The 23,938-nt window shown below is 48.6% G+C and overlaps 1 protein-coding gene across 2 annotated transcripts in view; it reads left to right on the top strand.

The window, feature by feature from the left end:
* The window catches only part of DOCK1 (dedicator of cytokinesis 1), a 503,869-nt gene that overhangs the window by 466,826 nt on the left and 13,105 nt on the right, over positions 1-23,938 (top strand). For both annotated transcript variants that reach the window (XM_023637097.2, XM_023637090.2), the window contains exons 43-48: positions 727-811; positions 3,671-3,757; positions 6,603-6,779; positions 7,837-7,920; positions 13,045-13,182; positions 20,423-20,568. In XM_023637097.2, coding sequence (XP_023492865.1) covers positions 727-811; positions 3,671-3,757; positions 6,603-6,779; positions 7,837-7,920; positions 13,045-13,182; positions 20,423-20,568 — 717 coding nt within the window. The remainder of the gene's footprint in view (positions 1-726; positions 812-3,670; positions 3,758-6,602; positions 6,780-7,836; positions 7,921-13,044; positions 13,183-20,422; positions 20,569-23,938) is intronic.

Raw genomic sequence — 23,938 nt, 5'->3', positions numbered from 1 at the left:
GTGGCTTTCCTAAGGCGTATATTTTAAGTTTTGCAACATTTTTTCTCAGGAAGAGGCATTAAGCAAATAGGGAACTGTAGCATTCCTCAGATATTCCCCTTTGACGTGGGGACCCCGCCTGCATTCCCGTGCAGGGCATGAATGAGTCCCCCCAGCCTGCCTCTGGTGTACGTGTGAAACCCACGCTTTCCACACAAGAGCAAGGCACACTCTTGTTCCATGCGTGCTCCTCTTGGTGGTTCTAAAATCAGCCTTTTGTAGATCTGAAACTAAAGTATGTGAGACCTTTTAAAAAATAATGAAGATATAATTTTTAAAATTTTTAATAATAAATTATTTTAATAATTAATTGTTGAATTACTAAATTAAGCTAATAAGTTATGAATTACATGTTTAACCTCATAAGCATGTCCATGGAGAAGGAGGGCCTCTGTCCTGTCTCCTTCGCTTCACCTCTGTTTCTGGCCGTCTCGCTCTTCCTCAGCATCTCTTCCCCCTTGAGGGTTTGCAGGGACCAGGAAGACAGAAAACTCAGGGTAATTTTTCCACCTGCCAACATCTCTCCTCCGAGGCTGGCGGGCAGAGATGCCACAGCTCTCACTGCAGGTCAAGGCTGGGTATATTTTAAGGGATGCGCTGACCTACGGGGAGGCCAGACCCTGCATCCAAAAGCAAATCAGCTGCTTTCTGGGTGGAGTGTCTAATGATTCGTCTCTCTCTACACAGTTTTTACAGAGTGAACGAGGTGCAGCGATTTGAATATTCTCGGCCGATCCGCAAGGGAGAGAAAAACCCAGACAATGAATTTGCGGTAAACAACCACCACCCCAAAAACTCATTCCACCACCCACAAAACTGCCTGTAGGAAAGGGTGGCCGCAAAGGCTACCCCAGTGCAGTATTCAGTGTCTTTGTGCATCATGGGCGGAAATCCTAGTGTATTACCCCTCCAAACTTAGTGAAACGATAGGCATTGCACAAACGGCATTGCTGAGGTCCCTGTCATATTCTAATAAGGTGGCCGGTGCTGTGAAAGTGCTTCCGCCTCGTAGCACACTTGCTTCCCTCCTGGGTGTGTTTGAGTTGGTCTTCTTCTGGGCCCCAGGTTTTGGAAAGGTGCTGATGGCTCTACTAGAAATAGGCATGTGGAGGTGCCGAGTGTCTTACGTGGCTTCCTGCAGGTGACACGCAGCAAGGGGAGGGGCTGGGGCTCGACCCAGAGGCTCACTCCTTGTCCAGTACCCAGCGCCTGAATGTCACTGAGGCACGTCACACTGCAGCAGGTTTCCACATGAGCACTCCTGAGTCGTGGGCTGGGGGGTTCTTTATGGTGGGGGCCATCCTGTGCATCTCAGCTTGTCCGGCAGCATCCCTGACCTCTGCCCACTAGATGCCAGCGGCACATCCCCACTTGTGACAACCAGTGTTACCACACGTTGCCAAGTGTCTGTCTCCTGTTGAAAACCACTGCATTAGAGTCCTGGAAATATGAACACAGATTCTGACAGCCTTTTAAAAAATATACGTACAACTAGTTTAACGGATTCCATTTTGCAAAGGCATGAAATTAAACACAGTTTTTTAAAATGTTAACGTTTCTCCTTCCTCCTGCCTTGAAAACCCTGCCCCAGCAGGAGACTCAGTGTCTGAGTCTCCAGTCACGAAACGCTCTTCCTGCCCTGAGCCCAGTTCCCTTGTGTGTCAACCAAGAGTGTGGGGTCAGAGAATTCTAAGGTTGTCCCCAGTTCCAACACTGGTTATTCCAAGACCCTGTTTTTTGGTTAATGCGGGCATCCTGGGCCTGTTTGGTAACTGGTCACTGTGGCGTCATCTATAATAGTGAGAGAGGAGACAGCTGGGCACAGCCCAACCCAGACCCCAGCGCTCAGGGCGGTGGCTTTCTAGTGGTCTCCGTCTGTTACGGTCATGGCGGCAGTAACGCTCTCCTTTGCATAGTGTCTCTCGACTGCCGGATTTACAGGCAGTACTTGAATCTCCCTCCCACCCCTCGCATCTGGCAGCTATGTATATTCTTATACTGTAAAGAAAGAGACACAAGGAGGTCAGGCAAATTGCCGATGGGTGCACAGCCAATCGGGGCAGAGCTAAGAATAACCCAGCCTCCTGACGTTTGAAGCTGCACTGAGCTTCGAGGCTGTCTTTCTTCTAAATGGCCCTGAAATCCCCTAATGGCCCCGTTAGGGCCTCGCACACGGATGAGGCTTTCAGAAGCCAGGGATTTAGTCCTTCACACGCCTGACAAAGCCTCAGGCTTCCAGATAAGCATGAGAGTGTTTGCGGGCCCTGCTGCAGGGCACCAGGCTCCAAGGGCGGGGCACTGGGGAAGCTGCCAGGCCAAGCAGGAGCCGTGCCTCCAAACCCAGCAAGGCTCTGGACCCAAGAGCCAGCGAGGAGGAAGGAGGCAGAGAGACAGGGCCCGTGTTAGCCAGGGCTGGCCATGAAGCCTAGGGTGGAAGCCAGGGCCCCTCCTAGGGTGTGTTGACTGGGGGAAAGCACTGCGCTGTGGTCTGGGGGCGACTGTGAAAATGCAAACTGCTGTTTTCTAGGGCGGGTGCCCCCAAGGAGGGTAGCCCCATGGGGCAAAAGGAGCATTGGCCTGGGAGACAGGAAGCCTCTGCCTGTGTCCTGGGGGCCTCAACCAGCTCCATCCCTTCTCCCTCTCTGGAATCTAAGAGGTTTGGGATAGATGCTTTCTAAGACCCAGTCCAGTTTTCTGGAATTGTTGACATGCTATTATGCCATCTGTTTATATCTCGATCACTATTGACAGACTCCAACTGCTGGGTGATTACCCATCACAGGGAGGTTTACCACGGCAGAAGTTTGCCGCAGGCTAGACCTTCCAAAATAGGTGGTGGAATCAAAGATTTACCGTTTACCCCTACGATGGAGTCTGTGCCCCCTTTAAAGAGGTGTAGAAGGATGTTTATCGGCTCAAATGTTAATGTCCTATTCCACAAAGAATATGATTATAAAATGGCATTTTTCTTTAAAAATATATATACCACACTTTTTAATAGTTAGTAAGAAGTCTTGAACGATAGATCCTAAAATGTTTAGCTTGTCATCTTTGGGTAGTGGGTGATTTTTCTCCCTTTTATTTCCATATCTTTATTTCCTAATGTAAACATGCATTAGTTATGCAAAAAAAAAAAGCAACCTTAAAGCTTAAAATACTGACTGATTTTATTAGAATGTGAGAGGTCACTTTTATGGAACCCAGTTTTCCTTAAAGCATTTGCACTTTTGAAATTCTCCTGAACACTAAATAAGGCTAACATAGAATTCATTAGAGCCTTTCCAAAAATCTGTTTGCTCAGAGGGAAGCTCCTTGTTTTGATGTATATAATTCTCCCTGACTCTCCTATTATATTTTCTTTGACGAATATGAAGGAGGTGGGCACCTTTGGCCAGGAAAGCAGGGGACGCTGATGTGTCCCGTGTCACTGTCTAACTCTTGAGCAGTTAGTGGCTTGTGAGATGTTGCCTCAACACAGAGCACAGAAGGGCCCTGCGTGAGTTCTCCCAGGAAGAACCCTGTGCTGCTCGAGGACTTGTCTCGGAGAGAGTTGTAAATCTGTGGGGCAGAACCTGTCATCAACCTGCCAATATCCTTCTCCTAACAAGTGTCGTGTGTGTTCTTTTTGCAGAACATGTGGATCGAGAGAACCATATACACAACTGCATATAAGTTACCTGGAATTTTAAGGTGGTTTGAGGTCAAATCTGTTTTCATGGTAAGGACCCCCCCTCCCCCAGAAGGAATTGCCCATTACCCTCTCTTATACTGTCTACCATGCCCTCCTCACCTCTTCATGGCACACAGGTACTGTGGCCAATGTGGTCATGTGGCCAGCAGGCACACGGTAGACCCCAGATCAGACAGACTTAACCCATAATCAGCCTCTATGTTCCTGAGAGCATCAACTCTCCTTGTCTATAAATATTGTAGTGGAAATGCTGTGTAATCACAACCAACTCTAGCTTATAAGAAAACCAGAACTAAGATTGCATTTCTTCTTACAAAATATTTAAATCCAGTCACTGCTGTGCTGTTTTGACAGTTCTTTCTGTTAACTAAATGAAAAGTTTGAGACAAGTTCCAATTTACGTACACTTTTTAAGATCTTTCTTCCTGATGGTTTTATTGCCATTTACATGACAAACAACTTGATTAATAGTACTCGCTCATTTCGAATAAAAATAGCCTGAGAATATACCCCTTACTGGCACTTTTTAAAGAAATAATGACTTGCATCTGATTAGCTAAACTTTGCTTTGCCTCTGTGGTGACAGTTTTCATTGACGTGAACCAGGGCTGGGCAGAGATTGTGACTGAATACTTAGAAGCCTCCGGGTGTGGCCATTGTCGGTATAAAGAGATCTGATTGAAATATGTGCATTTTGTCCACGTGTCTCAATGCCTTTTATTTCCACCGGGCAGGATCCTATCCAGAGGGGTGGTGCCTCCATTTAGTTTACAGAGAGTCCCCTTGGGAACTCCTGATTTGGGCCACTCCCTGAGTGCGCCCTGCTCTGCCTCATCCCCATCCCAGGGGCTGCGTCCCCTCCTCCTGCTCTGAAGCTCGAGGGCTCTGTGCCTGCCCCCCCCCTCCTTGGGCACATTTCACTTCCTGCTCTGGGAGCTCCCATTCTGTGGCCCCATGGCACCCAGACAGGCCCCGACATATGGAAGGCTCAGGAGATATGTGGCAGGTGGCGGAGATCAAGCCTGTGCTGGCACCACTTGGAGCTGGTGATGTAGGTGTGAGAGGCCCTTGGCGTAAACAGGCACTAATCCTCCTAATGAGCCTCTTCCCGTAAGCCCTTTGTAATCAGGCACTCTGTGAGCCAGCCAGGGTGCGCACAAGGAAGGAGCTTAACAGCTTGGACGTGGAGAGGGCTGAGCCCTGACTTTCTGCTATGTGCTTCCACCACAGGCTGCGTTTGCTGTGTTTAACAGACTAAGAGGGTTGGAAGCCAAATAATCCCAGAATGATGTGCCTGAAATCCTGCCATCCACACACCCTGCCCCCTCACCTCGTGGGGACAGCCACCATGGGATATCTCTGGGGGTGGGGGGGGGGTGGCAAACCCTGTTGGTTTGATAAAAATAGAAAACTATTCTTTCTTGAGGCAAATAGGATCAGTGACAGGGAGTTAACAGTCAGCCAAAATGGAATACTGCGCTAGAGTGTCCACTTGGCAAAGTTGTATGCCTGCGATGGTACATTCCAGGATCTGACATAGGATCCAGGTAGAGGAGAACAGCGGTCCTAGAATGTATGTTCAGGGTGCCTGTGTGACCAGGGGGCACCCTCAGCAGCCCGCACGTGGTTGGCCGCCTTTTCGTATGTACGAGCTCTCCATCAGTTCACAGACAGGCACAGCGACGAGCAGGCGGCTCTGTGAGATGCTTCCTCCGCAGCAACTAAGAGTGTCACTCTGGGATTTGGCGATGAGCAGAGTTGTCCATTCTCTGACCCTCTCTGCTCCTCCTCCCTTTCCCCTCCACCTCTCAGACAATCCCCCAGGGGCTGCAGTAAGAAGAAAGCGGAGGTTCTGCTTTGTCATTTGCTGAAAACATCCCAGGGTTCCTGGGCACGGGGTTTGAGGGGGAGGGCGCCCATTCCACCTCCTTTGGGAGAACCGAAATTATTGTGTGTTGTTGAGGTCATCCCTGGATGTGGCTCCGTGGCCCAGTCCTGGGTCTGTTAGAGCGAGGCCTGTTTTAAACCCGCCCACGTTCTCACTGCACCTTAGGGCTGAGTCAGAGAGGGGCGCTGGGCTGGGCCTCATGGGAGCTGCAGGGCCCCCAGGGAAAGGAGGGCATTTGCAGGATGGGCACAGGTGCAAGGGCGGCATGAAGGGGAAGGCGAGGAGGACGTATGGTTGGTGCCCCTGCCTTCTGTGCTGAAGGTCCTGCTGACCAGTGGTAGATTTTTAGATGAGGCTGTGAGGTCAGTGGAGAGTGGTGACCTGCTCTCTCCCCTGCCCTGGGGAGTGAGAACTCTTCCTTCACAGGAGGGTGTGTGCTCTCATGTGCAGGGCCCCTCTCTCTCCATCCCTGACAGACAGTGTAGGGGGCTTGCCTCCTGCCTCAGAGACAGTGACAGATCACTCAAAATTCCCTGAAATCTTCACCCTCTTTCAAACAAGTTGGGAACGAGACCATGGTTAAAAGGCTTCGTTTGTGAAGCCGATAGGTTGTGTTCAAGCACCACCCAGGGCTGTGTGTTTTCTTGGGATGACCACGCGTACACGCATACACTTGCAGGCACACACACAGCCCCCAGAGAGGGCAGCCTTGCACTGTTCCTTTGGAATTTGCATGTGAAGGCCACATCTATGGAAACACACAGTGCTACTGAAATGCCCGGGCAGCTCTTGGTTGGGCAGTAAGGGTTCTTGCCCGAAAATTCCACTGGGAAGAAAGGTACATGGGGAGTAGGAAGCCTGCCCCACTCTGAAATGTTTCTCCTCTGGCGAGGTCCTGTGAGCCAGAGGCCTCAGCAGAGGACCCCAGCAAGGGGTCCCCCAGCAACTGGCCTGATGTAGGGCTGTCGTCCTCCTTCCTCGCAGGTGGAGATCAGCCCCCTGGAGAACGCCATCGAGACTATGCAGCTGACAAACGACAAGATGAACAGCATGGTACAGCAGCACCTGGATGACCCCAGCCTCCCCATCAACCCCCTCTCCATGCTTCTGAATGGCATCGTGGACCCTGCTGTCATGGGAGGCTTTGCAAATTACGAAAAGGCATGTGACAGGACAGCTTCTCTTTACAGCCTTGTCCTGGGACAGATTGAAAACTCCAAATGCTGTCTCCAAGCCCAGAAGCTACTCTAATCTGATTGAGTGATCTCAGCTGTGACTGAGCCAAGGCCGGGCCAGGAGCATCCAGAGGCAGCCTCTGCAGGCTGCAGAAGGTCACGGCCCGCCCCCAAGCCTGACCCACTGGGCATCCTGAGCCAGCCCTGGGCTTTCCCACCCGGTTGGGCTAATGGAACTCTGGAGAGTGACCCTTGGATGGCTTTCAAGAGACCTGGGATTGTTAAAGACCAAAAGATCCAGTTTTAGTGGAAAATCAAAAGAATTAGAATATTTTAGAGTAGATAGGCAGGACTCCCGGGGAAAATATCTCGATAGGAATGGACAGAAGTTGAAGGACACGGTGTGGTCTAGACTGGGCGTCTGCCCTGCAGCCCACCCGCCGCCTGGTTTTGAAGATCAGGTTTGGAACGTGGCCACGGCCGCTCATTACTGTCTGTGGCTATTTCCTGATACACCAACAGCAGAGTTGAGTAGCTGTGACAGAGACCCATATGCTCTACAAACCTACAGTATTTACCATCTGGGCCTTCACAGGAAAGGTTTGCTGACTTCTAGACAAGTTAACGGAGGCAGAGGGGCGGTGCCCCAGGGCAGCTGCAAGGGGTGGGGAATTGCCCTGGACACAGCGGTAAGGCTTGGTTAGAGCTGCTGTTAGGTGTGGAGCAGGCCCAGGGAGGGCGCAGGGTCGGGGCACGGGCATGCGAGCAGCTGCGGCTTTGCCAGACTCCAAGGACCAGGGGGGCCACCCTGAGTGCCCCTCCTGGCTGCCCGTTCACTCCGTTTGCGGTGTTTGACCTTACCAGGCATTCTGTCCTGAGTGCTGAGGAGTGTCCAGCCTGGTGGGAGTGAGCTCTGTGGCGGCAGGGGTGTGGGTCTGTTTTACACACGGCTCTGCCCCCAGGGCCTGGCCCACAGTAGCTATGCAAAAATGTGAATGGCTGGGTGAGCGGGTGTCCTGAGTGGCTCTCCCTGTCTCCCCCAGGCCTTCTTCACAGAGCGGTACCTGCAGGAGCACCCAGAGGCCCACGAGAAAATCGAGAAGCTCAAGGACCTGATTGCATGGCAGGTAAATGTCTGAGGCAGCCTTGCAGGGCTGGGCGGGGGAGAAAAGTGGAGCCTAGGCCTGGATCCTCCTGCACTACCTCTGCACTCACGCAGTGGCACATGGGCCTGACATTGGCCAGAAGGCATGTAGCCACGTTTGTCCCCAGATAAACTTACCCACCACTGCCATGATGAACTCAACTCCTGGGCTGCAGTCATGAATTTGAACACCCAGAAAGTTCTCTCTTGCAAATAAGCCTGCTCTGTTTCCTCCTTCAGTCATTTTACCAGCTGCTGGAAACTCTTTGTCTGGTATTGACAAAAAGGAATGAAATGCAAGGTCAGAACCGGGACATCTCAGGGAGCTCAGCTCCAGCCTGTCCCGGGAGGGCGCTCAGGCCCCCGCACCCCGCAGTCTGTGAGCACTGTGTCGATGGGAAACTGCAGGGGGCCCTCCCTTCCAGCCTCCTCACCTGTGGTCAGGGTTTGGGGAGGGTGGTGTGTGTCCTCATTGGTGTTTTCCCAGTTGTCATTCTGGATATTATTTTGCTTTTCTGCTCATGCTCCTGAGACCTTCTGAGTCTTTCCTCAGAGGGACATGGTGTTAAAGGGTGGTGACTCTGGAGGGTGTCTTGTGTGTAGCTGGAAGTGATTTGTTCACGCCTCTGTGCTTCTTGGCGCCTTCATGAGCCTGGTGGTGGGGGGGATGTCCAGACTCGGTTCTCACGGGAGCTCTGCCTGCTTGCTCGCTGCTCGGGGCAGCTCACTTCTTTAGGCTGCGTTTTCTCATGTGCAAGGCCAGGAGGATGCCATCTGACCTAAACCCCACCCTCCAGGCTGAGGAAAGAGGCTGTGGGAGGCAGAGGCTGGGGTCTCCCTGTGCCCGACTGAGTGTTACACCCCAGGCCACCTTGCTCATCCAGGGGTCCCAGGCTGCCATTTGGGGCCCTGACATGGCCTCTGAGGAGGTCCCTCTGTGGACACTTTTATCCTGGCCATCCCAGAGCCTTCCCTTAGTGGCTTCTCCATCATCAGTTGACTGGTGAGACCTCTTAGGGTGGAGTGGAGCTAAGGTTTGGTTTCAAGCCAAGTTATAAGTACTTATTATATATAATAGATATTTTTTTTATTGTGGTAAAATTTACATAACATAAAAATTACTGTCTTAACCGTTTTTAAGTGAACAGTTCGGTGGCATTAAGTACATTCACATTGCTGTGCAACCCTCACCACCATCTCTCTGCAGACCTTTTTCATCTTGCAAAACTGAAACTCTGTCCCCATTAACCAATAACTCTCCATTCTTCCTTCCCCTGGAAACCACCATTCCACTCTCTGTCTCTATGAATTTGACTTTTGTAGGTACCTCATGTAAGTGGAATCAGACAGTATGTGTCCTTTTGTGACTGACTTATTTCACTTAGCATAATGTCCTCAACATCCATCCATGTTGTAGCATGTCAGAATTTCCCTCCTTTTTAGGGCTGAATAATAATCCATCACATGAACACACCACATTTTGTCTATCCACTCATCTGTCCGTGGAACACCAGAGTTGCTTCCACCTTTGGGCTATTACAAATAATGCTGCTGTGAACATGGGTGGACGAATATCTGTTGGATTCCCTGCTTTGACTTCTTTTGAGAATATACCCAGAAGTGGAATTGCTGGATCATATGGTAATTCTATTTTTAATTTTTTGAGGCACTGCCATGCTGGTTTCCACAGCAGCTGCACTATTTTACAGTGTCACCAGCAGCAGTGCACACTGGTTCCAATTTCTCCACATCCTCACCAACACTTGTTAATTTCTGGTTTTGTTTTTTATGATAACCATCCTAATGGGTGTGACTTTGCCACAAATCTGTAGGCATCTGACATCTATTTGCCTTGGAATTATTCTCTGATAAGAAACCCTAGGAGCTGACCCCAAGGGACCTCGTTGGCCAAGGGTGGTTCTTTGCATGGAACGTAAGCCTCACGTAGGCAATCTCCCTCTGTTACTGAAAAAGAGAGAGAAAGAGTTTAAGAGTCTGAATGATTCCATTTTTGATGTTGTAGAAACCGAAGGGAACAAAATTCAAAACCCCTCTGAAGGCTATAAAACCATTGCTACACAAAAACTAGTTTGGTCTGCAAAAGTCCTATTGATTTTTTTTTCCTGTAAGCTTTTATAGCAAATTGGATTTTAAGAGTTTCAAGTCCTACAGAGGAAAATAATTTGTTCCCCAGGGAGAACTTTATGTCAGCACTGTGTCATCACCCCTAATAACTATATTAAAGGATGAATTTTAAAGCGGCTCACAGGATAGTTGAAAGGAAGAATCCGTTTTCTAGCAACTTCATTAAATCAAAGAGTGATGAAAAATACATATTCAAAACATTACCTGTGATTTCGCTTTCATTTGCAAATGTTTTGAGAACCCATATTTTAGTATCAGTAATTGAGTCATATGGTCATTAGAAATAAGTTTGGGATTATCAGAATGCTTTCTTCTGTTTTTGTTAGTTAGTTTGGTTTGGTTTTTTCCTGAAATTCATCAGGGCTGAGTGAGGCTTTCCTCTTGGGAATCCCAAGGCCTCGTTGGCAGAGTTTCCAATACTGATGTACAGTAAGCGCATTTCGGTGCCTACAATCATTTGGGAAGGCTGGTTGTTAAGTCCCGGGCAGCTCCTCGCTCTGCTGCTGCCCTCACTGCAACAGATGATGGTGCTGACCTGCTCTTCCAGGTGGGAGCTGGGGTCGTGCAGGCTTCGTGGGCCGCTCCTAGGTTTACAGCTGTTTCCAGGTCAGGAGTGAGCACTAGCCCCTTCCTCCAAGGCACAGCTCAGTCGTTCCCCTAACGCAGCTGTCTTGTTGAGCATCCCTGCCGAGTGTCCACAGATGAATCCATACAGACACGTATTAAACTGCTGTGATCTGTACATATTTCTCTTTTGAAATGTGCAAAGATGAAGGACCAAACTCACTCATCATCCCTAGCTGATGACAGGTGCGCCACTGTCGCCAGGGGTGGTGCTCCTGGAGCACTGAGCAGTGCTTCCAGATGTTCTGTGCTGCTGGCAGGCCGTGACTCCGTAGGGGACACACAGGAGCACCATCGCATAGAAGGGCATCTTTTAAGAGCAGGCTGTGTGCTCCCTTTGAATAACTGAAGGTGTGACTCCTCTCTGGGCTCTGGGAAACTCTTCAGAAATGCAGATTCCTGGGATCTATCCTAGAGCAAATCTGGGTCCTGGGGGTGGGGTTCAGCTATCTTCCCCAGAGATTTTGATGCTCAGCCTGGTTGGAACCTACTGCACGAAAGAGTGTCCAAAGACCATTTCAGGCATCAGTCCACGGCTTCTCTTGGTATGCTAAACACCTCATTCATTAGGAACGTGTCTACACAGAGCATCGCTTTATTCAGGATGCACTTCCTCCCCAAGTAGACACAGAACAGAGGTCAGACCCCAGCCTAGAAGAAAGTCATATCTGACTCATGTCGTGGACCTGTTGGGGGATAAATCTCTTACCCTACACACTTCACCTGCCAAAATGCAGCTCATGCAGTATTGACCTAAACCAAATGGTCTTAACTTTAGTCCAGCAAGTAGCTTCTTTGCTGTGAAGAATCTTCCCGATTAAGAGTTTTAACAAACCAACAAAAAAATTTAGAAACAACTAGACTGCGTTTTGCCCATTTGAGAAAGGTCCTTTCTACACAAAAATGCTATCAGCATCTAGAGTGGCTGTGCTTTGACCTCTAGATAGCACCTCCATGCTTGCCTTCGCACACGGATAGACACAACACATTTACCACCCCCCCAAAGTTATCCCCAGCCTGTCTTTGCCGTTCCCCAAGGCAGAACTCAGGAAGCAAAAGGATTACTGTGAGTATTTTCCACTGTTGAACCTCAACAAACTGCAGCTAGCCCCTGGGAAGCTGCCATCTGCAAGAAAAATTCATTTGGAATATTAAAGCATCCCATCTATTTTGAAATCTCACCTCCACTGTCCTTTTGGCAATAATTGGTGAGAAAGGCCTGTGCCTTAGGTATAGGCCCAACTGTCAGGAAAACAAACTTTGCTGGGTCCCTGCAGCCCCGGAGCAGGCAGGGTGGGCTGTCAACACGGGGAGCGCTCACTTCCTCCGTCCTTTCCTGGAGCACCAGGAGAGGCAACAGCTGTGTGCTATAAATGGCAACCAAATACATTTTATGGGTTGATCTCTCTTGATAAGATTTCTTGAATTTGTTCACATGAAATTCAATTGTGTACTTATTATCCTTCTCACTAATAAATCTGCTCGTTTAGATTGGTGTTCTGTCATATTAGGAAAATCTGTTTTTAATCAGTATTTTGATTTAATTATAAATTATTAAGAGGAAGCCTCTTCGCTTGATTGCACTGAAGAGTGTCTGACTCCCGGTCTGAGCCTCGGGGGCAGCAGAAGCTGGGGAATGGAAGGAGCCCGTCTGACACCCACCCGCAACAGCGGCCACTCGGAGGGTCTCTGTGGCTGGGGAGTGAGAATGTCTCTCTGTGACACTTTTAAAGGTCAGCTACATCTCCACCCTCGGAAAGTGAAGTGTTGGCATGGATATTTTGTGACAGCAGTGTTGGCAGAAGAGTGATTATTTTTAGTCTTAAAGAAGAATAAATTTGGTTTTCCTTTCCAAATAAGACTATCCTTCAGGACTGTAGATCACGTATAATTAGATTTAGACATTTTGGAATATGGTCTCAATTGCCTATAAAGGCGATATTCTTAGCTAAAAAATCTTTGCACTGTGACATGACCCTTTGCTAATAGACCAAGTTACATCTAAACTAATTCGAAATGCAGCTCTTCTCATACGCAAGCAAAAACCACAGATAAGTCTATTCTGGATTGATCCACAAATGCCAGTCGGGCAAAGTAATCGAGTGGCCATGATGTGCTGAGCGCCTCACTAGACGTGTCCAGTTTAAAACACAAATGATTTTAATTCAAACGTTTTGGTCTTTGGGGGTAATGTGCCTGCTGATGAATTTAATCAGCCAGTTCGATTTGGAAACAAAAGCAGATGCCTTTTGCACGGTGCCGCTTACTGCCTGGTGTGTGTTCCTCTCCCTGGATCATTAACCAAGAAGTAAGGCATGTCGACCTCTCTGGTTTGCAGATTCCATTTTTGGCCGAAGGGATCAGGATTCATGGGGACAAAGTCACAGAAGCACTGAGGCCATTTCATGAGAGAATGGAAGCCTGTTTCAAACAGCTAAAGGAGAAAGTGGAAAAGCAGTATGGCGTCCGAACCATGGTAAGTGGGAAGCGTTGCAGAAGAACGGGGGGTGCTGTGCGTCACGCTGTCCAACTGGGTCAGGCTCACAGGGCAGAAGAGCTAAGACATGTACATGATGCCTGCTTAGGAAGCGGGGGTTTAAGGGATCTCAGCCCCCTTTGTCAGTCCGTCTGCCAGCAAACCACAACCTCCTTTCAATAGTTGGAAATGTCAGGGTGAATAAACATTCACGAATTTGTTTGATCACCAAATACCCCACTCATCTACTCTGAACCTGATCTACCCTTTTGCGGTGGGGCAACAGAGAAATCTCACAGAGGCCCATGCAACTCGGGCTGGTTCCCAGAGACCACACCTACAGTCATGCAACACAAACAAAGGGTTAAATGCCACACAGAGCAGCAGCCCTCACAATGTCCCAGAGCAAAAGTGGAGCCTGTGTCCCGTTGAAGGTCGAAGTCATTGAGGGGAGGAGTGATGGATTGCTGAGGTCTGAAATTGTTAGCAAAGACTTACCTCTTAGAGGGAGCACTCATTGATCTAGGCCAAGAAGGGTGAGCTGGAGATGGTCAGGGGAGGATACCACCTGGAGAAAGGACTCACTCATCAAAGGCTGGGAGGCAGGAATTTGAATGACAGGCCAGAGGCCAGTGCACAGATAGCCATGCCTTGGGCAGAAGAGAAATCGTAGGGAGGAATTGGAAAGGTGCCTAACCTCCAAGAGCCTGGAACGTCAGTCTGGGGCAGGAGGCTCTGCTTGGGGATGAAGGGCAGAACTGGGCTTTTGCTAAGAGTTCGTGTAAGGTTTCTGAGCAGGGGCCAGGATCAGGAGCATGATCCAATAGTGGCTTGTAATTTTTAATGATGCAAAATACCTCACAGTTTAAGCCTTATGGCAGGCTTGAGACCATCTTTGTGAACAGTGTCTTAGCAGCTCTGGGGACAAGGCCAGACACCACACATCCCAGCGCTACTGTGGTGTGTGGGTCACAGCAGCATTTCCATCCTTACTCACGGCCTCTGCGAGCCTTCGTAGGTCCTAACCTTGATAGCCCATGAACTCTGGAGATGTCAGGGACAGCAGATGCCTCTTGGCCCCCTTTCCCCGTTGTTCAGAGATGAGCAGCAATGCAAGCTCTCTTCTGCTCTACTGGAATCCCATGCCTGCTCCATGGAGGGGATGTGTGCGCACAAGTCTTCCGTGATCCTGCAGAAGGAAGGCGTGCTGTGGGCAGTTACTCCACTCTCACAACACACAGCATTTTTCTCTGCTTCCTAAAGAACCAGGTGTCCAATGTGGTGTGCCATTTTGGTTTCTTTTTTGGTCCAGCTCCATCTGTCCACCATTCTCTCAAGTTGTCTGCTGCTCGCTCTGTGGAATGCACTTCTTTTTTTCACACGTTAATCTCATTTAGCAAACACTAATTTAGTGCTTACCACATGCCGGGGACCTTTCCAAGTGTTTTGCAAATATAAACTTGCTTTAATCCATGTGAAACTATGAGGGAGGCACTGTGGTCATCCCCATTTTACAGATGGGGAAATGGGGACATGGGAAAGTTAATTAGCCCAAGGTCACATGCCAGCAAGTGGCAGACCCAGAGTTTGAACCCCATCAGTCTACCTCCAGAGTCTGTGCTTTTAGCCACTCCTCTGTTGTTTACACTGTGGAGCTTTCCTTCTCTTGCCTTCTCATGTGGTTGGAGACATAGAGACTGAGCTTCTCCCTGAGAGAAGTTCATTTGGCTGTGATTACACTCCATGCTCTCCCACTCTCCCGACCCCAGCAGGCCATGGCTGGGCCCCGGGCCAGCAGGGCACGAGCCTGACAAAGCCAAGAGTAACACAACTGCTGGGCTCTGGTCTGAAAACTCAGCAGGCAGGATTCCAGGACTGCCAGCCCAGTGGGGGGCTGCTCCAGGTGAGCAGGCTTGGAAATCAGGGTGCTCTCCTGCTGGGCCACGCTGGAGGACCCTTCATGCAAGTCAGAATCCTTGAGCAGTGCTTGATCACTTTGGAGCTTATAGCTCATTACAATCAGAGTTAAGTGGCAAGAAGAGTTTCAGAGTGCCTCGTAGTGCATCTCTCCCAAAGTTTGACGCTACTTTTAATTCTTTCTAAGAAATAAACACTTGTGAAATTTCAAAGTTTTCTTACCAAGTGAAAAGCTTCCTCTTTTATCAGTCATTTAATGTATATTTCAATATGACGGAAACCTGTCTGCCTCACCAGACATCCTTCACATCCCTTTCTCTACCGATATTCATTATTTCTGTGCCGCTTGCTCTTGGGCACAGGGGAGAGAAAGCAAGAGCAGGAAGGCAGGGGGTTGAGTGGTGGCAGGTGTCCCCCTACTCAAGGACAGCTTTGCCCTGTTCTGAGGCAGCTGCATTCTGAGACGGCATCATCACGACATCCCACCTTCTCTATAGGGGCAGCCAGGACACCCCCACCCCCCGCCCCAACCCCCACTAGGGGCCGGGTCAGGCTTATTGGGAGGGTGGTCCAGGAACAGAATTAAGAGTGCGTTTACCACCCCCCCCCCCCGGATGCTTGTCCCCTGCAGCTGCCTTCCTGAGTCGTCCTCCATCCTGGGACCTCAAAGGCAGACTCTGCAGCCAGCCTCCCTTGAGCAGGCAAAGGGACAGGCAGATGCCCCTGTCATTCTCTGAGAAATGTGGCAATAAAAAGCAGTCCGGGATGAGCCTTCCCTATCTTATCTACTTTGAAAACTTGCAACCATCTCAGAATACTTTGAAAAGCAATATAGTATCATCCTGTTTAAAAAAAGATGGATTTAAAAATAAAATCCCCATAGAAAGGACATAAACCATTTTGTCAATTTTTTTGAGCCAGCCTAAGCCGTAGAAAGGGGAGACTTGGACACCCTCTGACTCCTTAATCCACGGGCGGCTCGTCAGACCCTCTGGCTCACTCCACCTTGGCCTTCGTCTTGCCAGTCCTGGGCTCTAAGGAGCCACCGCTCCCTGGATGAAAGTGTGGGAGCCCAGGGTCTCCTGATACTTATGGAGCAGGAGTGCAGACCCCGGGGAAGACACGACAAGCACCAGCTGTGTTCAGCATTGGCCCCCATGCCTCTGCTGGCCCCTGGGCACATGGGAGGCATTTCTTTGTTCTCAAGCTCCTGAAAAAGATTGCCGTGTTTCTCATCCAGCCCTTCATCTTCGTCTTCCTTCAGGTCTGCTGAGGAACAGGGAACCTTGCTTGGTTCTGCTCTCTCTCTGCCCTCATCCATGTCAGTACTACCTACCTACCACCTGGTCCGGGTGCTGAGCTCAAGTCTTTCTCGTGAGCTCCACACCCATCTCTTAGACTGCCTCCTGGCAAACTCCCCGACACCCCTCCAGCCCCTCAGCCCAACGTGCACAGAGTAGAGCACGCTGTCTGTCTTCCCTGCTAATATCACACCACCCACTGGTCACCAGATGAGAAGCAAGGAGGCACTCTTCACCCCTCGTACCAGTTTTCACCATGGCCTCCCCCAGTGGCGCTTTGGTTTACCCTGTCACTCTTGCCGTTGCAGAGGCTCCCTGCCTCCTGGTTTTCTCCTCTCTAGGCCTCCCTCCACTGCTGCCAGTAGGACTTGTTCCAGTGGTTTTCTTACTGGGTTCCTCAGAGGCTGCTGGGAGGAGGAATGTTGATTGGGAGGTTAAGCTGGTAGCCCCTGCCTCAGTGGAGAAATTCAGCTTCACCTGTTCTAGGTGCTGGAGTTCAGTGGAATATTGCACCAGGGAGAGGAGGTGGCTTACAAGACTTAGAGAACACTCATGGTGCCAGGGGTCTGTCGGAGATGCAGAGCTGACCACGTGACTGCAAGTCCTTCAGCACCCCCCACTTCCACCCCCACCCTGTGGCCTCTGAAGGCTGAGATCAGGCTCCTACCTCCATGCATGCACCTCCCCACCTGGCGCTGCCCACCTGTCCCACTTGCCTACCCCAGGCCCACCTCCTCCCAGACCCCCCTAGATGCTAGCATGTGGCCCTTTGAGTTTCCAGTCCACAGCTGACATTTGGGCAGCATTTGGAGAAGAAGATTTTTCAGAAAACTATAAAACACACCTACTTCTCACCCTACCCCATAAAATACTGGTCACTGATTCAATTCAGCTCGGCCCACCCCACCCATGACTCCATGGGCAGTAAGTACTAGTGGTGGGTCAAGGTGGGGCATTCTGGCTCAGCTGGGAGACAATGATGCAAAACACATCCAAGTCATTGGGCAGGGCAGGGCTCGCTTCTGGTAAGAGAGCTGAAGTGAGTTTGTGCTTCAGGCCATAATAACAACAGCAGCAAGGACGAGGAAAGCTGCCATTGGGAGTGTGCCAAGCCCTACGGGCTTCCCCTGCACCATTTCATTTCATCCTCATGCTGGCCTCTCAAGGCGGGGCGCTCACTCCCTGTGTGCTCAGGAGGAAGCTAAAGCTCTGAGAAGTTCTGTAGTTTACGCAAGGTCACATCGTCGGCCCCAGAGCCAAAATTCTAGCTTAGTTCTAACTTCCCCACCCCCTGCCAGCCCTGCTGTTGGGACAAAGAGACGTCAGTTCACTCACAGGATTCAGTGTCCTGGCACTGGAGCTGCACCTCTCAGGACTGGGAGAGACTAATTCCTTCAGATGAAAAAAAAAAGTCCTGATGGCTGAGTTTCTAGAGGCTGCTCAATCAAGAAGGAATTATGAGGGGAATGGTCCAGCAGAGCCCACAGCCACACCCAGTGGGTGCCCTGCAAGTGCGGGACCCAAGAGTGGCTTCTCTCCCTCCTCGACCAGAGCCCTGCTCCTGACTTGCTCCTTTCTTTATTCTTCCTAATCCATAATCGTACATCCCGGCCAAGTCTCAAGGTTGCCTCTCGAGAGACATCACCAGCCCTTGTGGTCAGTGGTAGGATGTTCAAAGGCTGCTTTCTGAGCCTTCCCAGGTGCTGGACTGAGGTCCTTGCTGGCCGTCTGCACCTCCTGGCCCAGGACTGACCCCCTCCTGTGCACCCACTCACTCAATGCTCATGTCCCCCTGGCTGCTGTGAAGATCCACTCATCAGAGAAATGGAAAGCATCATGCTGGGCACTCTTAGGAGTGGGGCTCATGGCACCCAGATGTCAGAAGGTCACGTTTCTTCTCCACAGTACGCTCAGCCATGTCTCCTTGAGTGCTGCATCTCCATGTGCACAGTGGATGATGCTGGAACATAGAGGCAGCATCCTCTCAGCCACAAAAATCACCTGAGCACAAAGTTGCTGGCTCTCTTCCCTTCTGCCCCTCTCCTGGATCCAGAAACGATCGGGTCAAAGTCAGGCCCGAGACGGTTGCACAGGAGAGGCAGGAAGGCAGCCCTTCCCAGATTGGTAGGTGGGATGGCCTGAGGAGGTGGGTGTTCAGAAAGACAAACACTGGCTTCCAAAAGCTGATTCCCCACCTCTGAGACGTCTTCAGAAACTGCTGCTGTGGAAGAAATGGCAAAGAATAGCATGGATTTGGAAAGACAGAGGCTGCCAACAGGTCTCATTCGAAGTGTAAAGAGAGTCAGAGTCCCACAGAGATGCCCAGGAGGAGAGCAATGGAAGAACTGGTCAGGGTGGTGCCCAGGATGGTGGGTAAGGTGGTGCGGGCAGGGCGGGAGTAGCAGGCGGGACTCTTGCTTGGAAGTATCAGGAACAGTGGGGCACAAAACAGACTCTCAGGGCCCAAGCAAGAGGCTGGATGAGAGGAACACTTCAGATAGCTGGGCCTTGGCTTGCCATCTGAAAGTGGTTCAGAAAGGCTGAAAAGTGGGTACTGTAGACTTTGATTTCATATAGGAAACATTTTCACAATTTGGACTAATCTGCAAGTAGCCATTTCCTTTCTAGTTTCCTCGTTAAGACCAATTAATGACAATGGGCATCTCCAAGGAGAGGTGCATTGGTACCATCGTTGATGCTAAACCCAAGACTGACCAAACCCTCTGTGCTGGCAAATTCCAGCAGCATCTTGCTTTGAGTCACTGGTTGGCAAACTGGCCCACCACCCTTTTCGTAAATAAAGTTTTATGGCAACGGAACCGTGCTCACTCATTTCTGTTTTGTCTATGGCTGTTTTCCTGTTTCTGGCAGAGACCTAATGACCTGCAAGCCTAAAAGACGGATTATCCAGCCTTTTACAGAAAAAAGTTTACCAACTCCTGCTTTAAACTGTTCTTTCGCAATTTTGAACCTTTTACTATTATAAAGAGAGAGTGTATAGATCAAATAGTATTTGATGTGCAAAACACACATTTAAGAAACAGACCCACTTTTCAGATGTAGAAGTGGGATTACACAGTCTGGAATCAACTGTGGTTCCAAGCAGGTCTTCGAGAGGTAATTGACTGAGTGAGTTGCCAGCTTTGGTGGCGTGGGGTTGTGGGATGGGGAGACTGAAGCCACACAGAGAGGAAGTATTCTACAGGAATTTGCTTCCCACATCCTGAGGTAAAAGGAAGGAGCTTCTGCAGCAGCTGCAGTCCCAGATGTGCCAACATCTGGCTTGGGATGCAGGTACACTAGCGTTTTCTAATTAGATGTTGACACGTGCTGTGTTTCAGTGATACTTGTCTTGGTAATATACAATAATATTTCAAAGAAAGGATGGAAAACTCCATCCAGAGACTGTTTGTCTCCAGAATGCATCGCTAGTACACTGCCTGGCAGGGAGGAGCAGCTTGGGCAGCTCCGGCCGTGGCTTCATCTAATCCACTGTCTGATCAGTGGCAGGGGAGGAAATCCATGTTTAATGAAGCAGCAAGATCATCTTATTTTAGTTAGAGAAGTGCAGTCATTACACTTCCATGTATTTTGATGATCTGCCCGGTTTGTCAACATGCAGAGATGTACAAAGTTGATCGAAAGATCTTGCAGTTTCTTTAATCGTGTACTGGGTGTTACTCTATAAATTAAATTTTCTGGTCAGTACGTTCTTCCGCGACTTTGGAACAGTTTGACGCATTGTGCTCTTGGTAAAAAAAAAAAAAAACTGCGTTTAAAATTTTTAACAACCAAGAAGTTTCTTTCCAGTATTTTTCATATCAGGTAAGGTTTCAAAACAAACCCCCAAATAATCATCATTTTCGTCTTTGTCCCTGAACAAGAATAGGCACTGTTCATAAAAGTGTGGACAGTTTCAGTCAAGATTCCAGACTGCTAAGGCCACTTGGTCCCAAGAGTCTGACCGTGCCAGGCTGGAAGTCGTTTGGCACAGACATCAAATAAGCCTCTCTCTCTTGCAGCCCTCAAGTCTGGACGACAGAAGAGGCAGCCGGCCGCGGTCCATGGTCCGATCCTTCACCATGCCCTCTTCATCGCGGCCTCTGTCGGTGGCCTCTGTCTCTTCCCTGTCATCGGACAGCACCCCTTCCAGGCCGGGTTCTGATGGGTGAGTCAGGCTCAACGGCAGGGAGAAGTTGGCAGGTCCTGCAAGGAGCCACCCAGGTTCCTGGGTTTGTTTTATCACCACTGAGAGGATTTTTAAAATAAACTATGTTTGAAACTAAGACCCTCCAAGACTTTACAACTGTAGTGCCCAATATGACTTTCAGGGTCTTGTGCGTTTTTGAGAAAAAATGCTTCGGGTAAGGTGTCCATCAAATTTTAAAACCTCTAGTGAGTGTTCAGTCCCCTTCCACATGTCCTGGAAGAGTCGTGGTGCACTCCTTGGGTGCTGTGCTTGTACTTTTCATCCCTTGTCATTTCCATGGTGTCACACCAGTGCAGAACTGTCACACAATCAGCCTTACTTGAGAGCTGGCAGGGCCAGGTTATTTCTGTAAGATTTCTTTGGAGACCAGATTTTGCTCTTGAGCACCCAACAGCACAAGATGATTAAGAGGAACAGGAACCAAAAGGAGTCAATGTTGGTTGAGCTCCCACTGTGTTTCTTGCATTCACTCGGAGTCTTCAGAGAGAACCTCCATACTGATAATGTTCTGGTGTTTTTGAGTAGCAGACATGTAAAGTTTATTCTTTTCTTATTAAACAAAGAGAAAAAATGTCTCATGCACCTTGAACACCAGAGAACCACTTCTCATTGTTGTACTGTCAAGTTTGCACGGTTGTGTGCTTGTCCACCCCCATTTGGTTTACAATCCATCACCCTAGTGAACCTGCAGGCCCTGGCCCCTGCAACATGCAGACACGAACTCTCAGAGCGCCCCCAGGGATAGCTCAAATCTAAGTGCCCTTTGTTGCCAATGACCGATGTGCCCCATGGAGGATTGAAAACTATATCCGCATTTTTTTTCTTAACAGTAATTTTTATCAGGGTCTGCTGCTTATAAGGCCAAATCCATATGGAAATTCTCAATTTAGAAATATTTAAATCATGTGTGCTTATCACTTAGAGCAAGATTGCTAAAGAAATTTAATTCAGCTTCTCAAGAAAATCCCCAGGCTGGTTATGAAAAGGTTTTTATGTTTCCGAGAACGTAGGGGTGAGGGTGGAAATTGATGTAGAGGTTTCAGATAAAAGTGATGTATTGCACCTGTGAATACAGGAGCGCGAGCAGTCGTCTCCTCCTGCCCAGGAGATGTTTGTTTAACCTTGAACTAGAAGGCATCTTTATTAGAGCCCAGATTTTTGTTCATTCTCGGGGTTACCACCCTTAGCTATGTAATTAATCTGGAGAAAATGAGGCTTTGGTCTCCAATGGCACGGGTTATGTGCAGAATAAAGTTCCTCCTGTTGGCAGTTGCTTCTCCTAATGTGAAAAATTTAGCTCAACCTGTCTTTCTCTGGGTTCTTCGTGTACTCACCTGGATTTCACAGCACAGCTCTTTCCCTGAGCTGAAAGATGTCCCCTAATCCTCTTATTTCCTACATTAATTGTCTCAAGTTCTGCAGAACCCAGAATAAAATCATGGAGATTTTTCATTGTTGCTTATAATATAATAGATATAATATCTAATGCCTAATGGATGTTGACTTAGTGGTTATGGCATATCCAGTTGGAAAAGTCCAGGGGTCCCAAAACGCCTTAGTGATCAAAGTCAACACTGGCATATTTTATTGTAGAAAAATTTCAGACATAGACAAAGTGGATAGAATATTATAATGAGACCCCATACCCGTCAACTCCTAGCCAATCTTATTTCAGTCTGTATCCCACTCTCTCCTTCCCCCATATTATTTTGAAGCAAATCTCAAACATCATGTGATTTCACCCATAAGTATTTCAGTGTGAATTTCTAAAAGGTAAGAACTTTTTTAAAAAAGCACAACCATCCTACCTTTATCACATGTACAAAAGTAACAGTAATTCCATATTATCATCAAATATTGGTGTTAATTTCCAATTGTGTCATAAATGTACTTTTTTGATTTTGTTTGAAAATGACCCAAATAAGATCCCCACCTTGCAGTTGGTTGATATATCTCTTTAATTCTCTTTTTTTATTTAACTTAATTTTATTTATTTTTTTATTTATTTTTGAGGAAGATTAACCCTGAACTAACATCTGCTGCCAATCCTCCTTTTTTTGCTGAGGAAGACTGGCCCTGAGCTAACATCTGTGCCCATCTTCCTCTATACTATATGTGGGATGCCTACCACAGCATGTCTTGCCAGGTGGTGCCATGTCACTACCCGGGATCCGAACTGGCGAACCCTGGGCCGCTGAAGCAGAATGTGCACACTTAACCGCTGAGCCACCGGGCTGACCCCTCTTTAATTCTCTTTTAATCAATAGATTTCTCCTTCCACTTTCTTTCTTTTCTATTCCTTGTAATTTATTTGTTGAAAAGTCTGGATTGTTTATCCTGTAGTCTGCATTTTGCTGATTGCATCCCTACTGTGTTGTTTGACGTGTGTCTCTGTCCTCCATAGTTCTGCATATCGATAGTTGCATCTAGAGGCTTGATCAGATTCAGGTTTGATTTGGGGACAGGACAGTTTCATAGTTTTTCCGTTCAGAGGCACATTGTGTCTGGCTATCTTTCTTCCAGTGATGTTAGCAGCTATTGATAATCAATGCCTACGTTCAATACCATTACTGTTCAAATAGTATGCACCTTAACAACAACAAATCCTGCTGCCCATCCAGGTTTACTGGGAGAAACAAAACACAGGAGATGTGATTCTTGCTCTCAGCAGGCTGTCTCTTCAAGGGATTTGAAATGTGGTTTTGTGAATGATCCATCTAAATGTTGATTTGCACGTTACCTCTCGCATACTGGGGAGTGAGGTTGCTGTAATGGCCTTCTTAATCAGAGCACTGGTTTTGTTCTAAATGTCCCATTCACAAATAAGTTTAAAAGAAACCACAGCTATGCTGAAAATGTGACTGGCTTTCTAAGTTTCTTTCTCTTGCAATCAATGTCCCCTTGAAAAGCCAATTTATTCTCCAGATGGTCAAGGAAGTCAAGCTTGGAAGGTGGCTGTCAGGACTGGGGGCTCCCAAGGGCAGGCTCGGGGCCAGCTCCCTGTCCGACGGTCCACATTACGGGGACTGTGGTTTGTCCTGCCCCTGGCTCAGGGACTGCATGGGCACTGGGCAGCTAGAAGGTAGGGAGCTTCTGTGAACCTTCTTCATTTCCTATTTTGCTTCTCTTAACCATACGGAAATGATGTGTAGACCACCGTTTAAAAGACATTTATGAGAAATCGCAATATAGGCTACTCCTCCTAGATGTCTGTAAGACTGTCATTCCTCTTCAGGGACCCTATCCCTTTTCAAATACCATTTTCAAATGCTGTATTTTGAAAATATAAGATCCTAACAATACCTCCTGTGTGAAACATGCTATAAGG

Source organism: Equus caballus, chromosome 1 (assembly GCF_041296265.1).
Source record: "Equus caballus isolate H_3958 breed thoroughbred chromosome 1, TB-T2T, whole genome shotgun sequence".
Classification (NCBI taxonomy): Eukaryota; Metazoa; Chordata; class Mammalia; order Perissodactyla; family Equidae; genus Equus; species Equus caballus.
Note: the sequence above shows the minus strand (reverse complement) of the source record. Positions and strands in the feature narration are given on the sequence as shown.